This window comes from Phaethon lepturus, unplaced genomic scaffold (assembly GCF_000687285.1).
Source record: "Phaethon lepturus isolate BGI_N335 unplaced genomic scaffold, ASM68728v1 Scaffold55786, whole genome shotgun sequence".
Taxonomy (NCBI): Eukaryota; Metazoa; Chordata; class Aves; order Phaethontiformes; family Phaethontidae; genus Phaethon; species Phaethon lepturus.
Genome location: NW_010547975.1, coordinates 872 through 5954, shown reverse-complemented (window position 1 = coordinate 5954; position 5083 = coordinate 872). Strand labels below are relative to the sequence as shown.

At 36.3% G+C, this 5083-nt stretch overlaps 1 protein-coding gene across 1 annotated transcript; it reads left to right on the top strand.

Moving 5' to 3' along the window:
- Positions 1 to 240: 240 nt before the first annotated feature.
- LOC104622879 (chromosome unknown open reading frame, human C15orf48) lies at positions 241 to 2544 on the top strand. The gene is made up of 4 exons (XM_010289794.1): positions 241 to 282; positions 592 to 680; positions 1445 to 1505; positions 2180 to 2544. The coding sequence occupies exons 1-4, from the start codon at positions 241 to 243 to the stop codon at positions 2246 to 2248; spliced, it is 261 nt and encodes an 86-aa protein (XP_010288096.1). The 3' UTR covers positions 2249 to 2544.
- The last annotated feature ends 2539 nt before the right edge of the window (positions 2545 to 5083 follow it).

The window sequence follows — 5083 nt, the reverse complement described above, 5'->3', positions numbered from 1 at the left end:
CGGCCGTCCTGCCTACGTGACTTGGGGCACAGCCAACGTTTACGGGCGTCGCTGGGCGTATATAACGCGGAGAGCATGCTCCCCTGGCGCTGGTGCCCGTCGGCAGCGCTGCCGGTCCTTCTCCCCTCTGCCAGGTAACGGAGGCGTCATGCCCTGGCCCCCGGGGCCGGCGGCGGGGTGTCCCGGCACGGGGTGCGGTAACAGGGAACCATTTGTTCCAGGTCCGTAGCCGCAGCAAGGATGAACACGAGCTTCTTCCAGATACTCAAAGCAAAAAAAGAAGTAAGTTTGTCAGAGACGTGGGTTCTGTGGTAGCCCCCTTCTGTGAGGGGAAGCCGGCTGGCTCAAGCAGGTGCCCAGGGGTTGCCACTTGATATCGAGCACCTTATAGAGGAAATAGTGATAGCAAGGGGCATGTGTAAGCTGAAATCCACGCAATGAAAGCCAGGCGGTGTGAGTGGTAATACAGAGGTGATACACTTTAGCAGGTAATCACACCTGAACTGCTTGCAACTCTCCCTACCCCTGTTCGTGGCTCTGTAGCCAGGACACCTAGTTCTTCAGCTCTTTTCTCCATTTTATGTCTTTCAGCTCATTCCCCTGGTTGGAGTAGTGTCCTTTGCAGCAGTTGGAGCGCTCTCTTTTTCTGCCTATTCCCTGTTCAGCAAATCCGATGTGATGTAAGCAAAATACTTCTTGCTTGGAGTTTACCCTAACCTTCTTTGTTCAACAGAGGTATTTGACCATCATATTTTGCACCAAAAAAAATGAAGTCCATGTGGATGTTCCAGACTACTAGTAACAACTAAAATAGTTGCAGATTATAAATACTGAAGAAAGTAATTAATTTAGAGCATAGTCCAAATTATTTCCTAACTTTTGATTTAATAGATTGCTTTAGGTGTAATGGGTTTTAAATGTTCTTATGAAGAATTTCACATAATCAGATAGGTAGAAAACATGCAGATATGTTGCAGCCAGGCTATTGACTTGTATATAATGAACAACATTTGATAACACGAACTGATACAAAGTTAATATTTTAATGACTTTGCTAATAAATGGAGCTAAGTCCTAAACTTTCCAGGCTTTGGGGAATTTTATATTTACTTTAAAGTGACTGGAATAGACATTTTAGCTGTCAGAGTAAGAATCCCCTTACTTTTTCTGTGTGTCTTCATTCAGTTTTGATTTTTTTAGCTTGCTTACCTTATGATAACACATCATACTTGAACCATGTTGGCTTTTTTGGTGTTTTGGAAGCTGAAAATAAAGCAAACCTACCAGAATTTAAAACAGAAATGCCCAAACCCGTAAACGTGTTTCAGGGAACTACTTGCTTACATGAGTAGTTCTACTGACAATAAAACTGCTCATGTAAGAAAAATGTATGCAAGATCACACCCTAAAACATAGCACCTGTTTTGCCTTATCTCTCTTACAGCATTAACAAGAGTGGCAATCCAGAACCATGGGAAACTGTTGATCCTACCAAGCCTCAGAAGGTAATTTGTACATGTAATACAGTCAGTACAAATGGCATATGTTTCCAACACAATTAGTAACTTTATTTAAATGTGTAAAAACTAGCAAAATATAAATGAGGAAAAAAACATAAAGCTGACATACCTCTATTTAAAAGTGGAACTGTTTAATTCATTACTTTATGTAAAGTATCTGTCCTGTATTACTTAGTGATAGGGATTCAGCTATTACATTCTAGGTCTGATCCTGAATTTATGGGCTACTTATGGTTGGTGTTAACCCCTGCCTCCAACATCCATTTACTCAGTTCCATTGATAACAGTGGAGATTTGGAGTATAGAGGAAATTCTGTTTGCCTTTTCCTTGTTCCTGAATTACAAAATTGACTAAGAATGTTTTTAACTAGTGTAGCCTAAATGAAAAAAAATCTTAGTTTAGTAGAGCATCTAGGATAAGGAAAAATAAAATTATTTGGCATTATTACTTATTAAATAACGAAGTGATTTTGTTCAACAAATTAATAAATATGTCATCAGTTGTTCTTTTTGCTTACTTCTGAAAGGAAAATGTAAAGCTATTAGAAATCCTTCTTCACTAATAGGTTGATATATGGTATGGGGAGGGGTGGGAGTGGAGTAAATGCTTACTGGGATTTTGCTAACTTCTTTCATATTTTCCTTTTAATTTCTTCCAGCTATTAACAATCCATCAGAAATGGAAACCTATAGAAGAGCTGGAAAATGTCAGAAAGCTTACGAAGTGACAAGTTTCTGTTGCCTCAAAAAGGTACCCTATGAATCTAGTGGAATCACTTCTGCACAAACTTGACTACTGAAATCAGTGTGCGGAAATGCTTCTGCTACATTTTTAGGGTCTCCCTACATTTTTTGGACTCTGGATGAGGAGTTTCATGTTGCCTTAGCAGTTGGCATGCAACATCCACACAGTCCAAAAATCTATTAATACAGTAGGCATTTGGTGTCAAATGTTGAATATTAAGATGGTAGTTACAGATGGAAAAAGCCTTCACGTTTTTTGTAGAATTTTGTTTTTCTCAAAATAGATTAATTTTGTAATTTGATACATTTTTAATAAAATGTTTTAAATTTTTACAGCATTCTATCTAAATTCCATAAATGGAGATTACCCAAAAGCCCCGCTAAATTGGGATTCCTGGTCTGCTCCTTCTCTATACTATATTTCAATACTGTGTATAGACCAAATAGTCATCATAGCCAGAGGATGTCTTTGTTTGGCAACATATGTGGTCATAAAGTACACTTGCATTTGTTTTCTACATTAGATCGAATGAAAATTTAAGTCAAAACTAATGTTTTGTTGCTAATACCAAAACTTAAACATGCACTCACCTTAACCCACTGAGGACTCAATAGGTTATTTAAGGGTATACTTGAGGCTGCAGGGTCAGAACATAAGAATTAAGCATGGCTAAAAGGGAAATGAGATAATTTCTGTTGTATATAACTACTGTTCGTATTGAAATTTAGAAGTTACTGGAATTAGGAAACTGTCATTATCCAAAACTAATTGCATAATGTTAATTTCTTGGTTTTGTGCAAGGTAGTTCATGTGCAAGCTCAAATGTATTGCATAGTTATTAACAATATTTTTAAACATTTGTAAATGCATTCTATTAGGGACTTCTGCTTTAACAAAGAGAAAATAACATTAAAATTAGGAATGACTCTCTGAAAAGACAGTTCCTCTTTTAAGCATCTGTGTGTTTTCTTATGTGTTGGCCAGGGAAAGAATGTAATTGGGCAGACCCCAGTAAACTAATGAGGCAATATATGCACCCAATGGTAGAAAGTCTTTTGTGGCTATTTTCTGTATGTGTCCCTTTCCAAGCAGTTTTGCAATATATTACACAGTTTCTTTTATTATGGATGTTCAGAATGCGTATTACTTTCTGTGAGGAAGAAAGCAAAAGTGAAACAACTGCTAATAGGAAAAAGTCCCTGTAACTGAGTAATAGTGCAGTGCTTTAGGTTGCTCTGCTGCAGCGAAGACAAAACTTAAGTTAGTAAAGCTGTCTCCTGAATTTTAAGGTAGCTTGGCTTCAGAAGCTTTATGTTTTCTTCAGATTTATTGACGCTGAGGGAAAAAAAGAAGTTAAAATGTTACTTTATCCCATACTTGTATGCAGATGCAGCATAAATATTTGTTTATCAATGAAGAATGACTCAGCAACTTTTATGTTTTAAGAGTGAGAGGAACTACAAGATTTCAGAATACATTCTTAGCTTTTATTTTAAGGAATGGCATTACAAGATGATTCAATAGCATATAACCACAAAAATCCAATGCTCTGAGGAATACAAGTTTTAAGTATTTTAATAGAAAAACGTTTTAAAATATCTTCTGTAAGTTGTTCTGTATTTCCATATTTTTACTGGACTGTACCAAACAAAACAAAAGAAGTCCTGTGTTGTGAGTTGATGCATGAATTAAATGAGTTTGTTCTTTAAATTACTTGTATGGTCTGTAAATATACAATGACCTAAGTATCTGTAAACATTAGGAAAGTAAGTGTAAGTAATTTTTACTTAATCTTTGTACTTAACTACTTTTCAGTGGTGTCTTCCAGTAGCGCATTAAGCAGTGTGACTGCCATCAGTCACAGGTTGTTGCTTCTCTCATCCTGTGCTGAGGCATAATAGCAAAGGTAACAGAATGTTTTGCTTTGTTAGCTGACGTTATTTTTTAATACAGATTTGTGGGGAGGGTATTCACATAATGTGAGAAATCAGAATATTTTTCTGCACTTCAAAAAGATTGAGTATTGTTATTCTTGGGATAATTTTGTGTGTTCTCAGACTGTCCCAAAAAATACTGTCTCCTGCACAGAGTTTTTTGGTTTTAGTAGAGCACACCAAGAGCAATTACTGTATTTCCCCCTCCAACTGCTCAACACAGATCTATAAAGCAATACACAAATTATTTCCTTGTTCTACAGACATCAGAGTTAAGACAGTAAAGATTTAATTGGCTGAATTTTATGAGCTGACTTTTATGAGAACAATAAGACTTCCATGTCCTGTGTTATGCAAACCCATGACTTTTTATTCCATGGACAATTTAGAGGCTGTTGAAACAAATTTAACAATGTTCTTCCTTCTTTTCATTCTGTTCTCTTCATTTTGTTTCCTATTCGATTCTGTTCTTGGTTTTGTTGGGTTTTTTTAAAACAATCACTATCTTTACTCGTCCTATCTAGTACTTTTCCATAGAACTGTATCACGTCCAACTTTAATATTAATTACAAAGTTTAATTAAAATGTTCACTGGCTTGTTAAATTTTCAAATATAGATTAGAAACTATTAGAAATGTTTTTTAATGGCTCTGATCACCATTAGAAATGCATTATTGGAATCTACAGTAATGCTTTTCTAACTGCAGGTGGGTGATAAGTAGTCTTAGTTTTCTGGAAGAATAGAAGGTTGCTTTCTGCAGTATACATGCAATTATTAATTACTACTTTTTGTTATTACAATAGTACTTAAACGCCTTAACCACAAGGATACAGGATCTACGGTTATCCAAGAGCCATGTCGAGTTTTTCATTTGGCTTTTCAT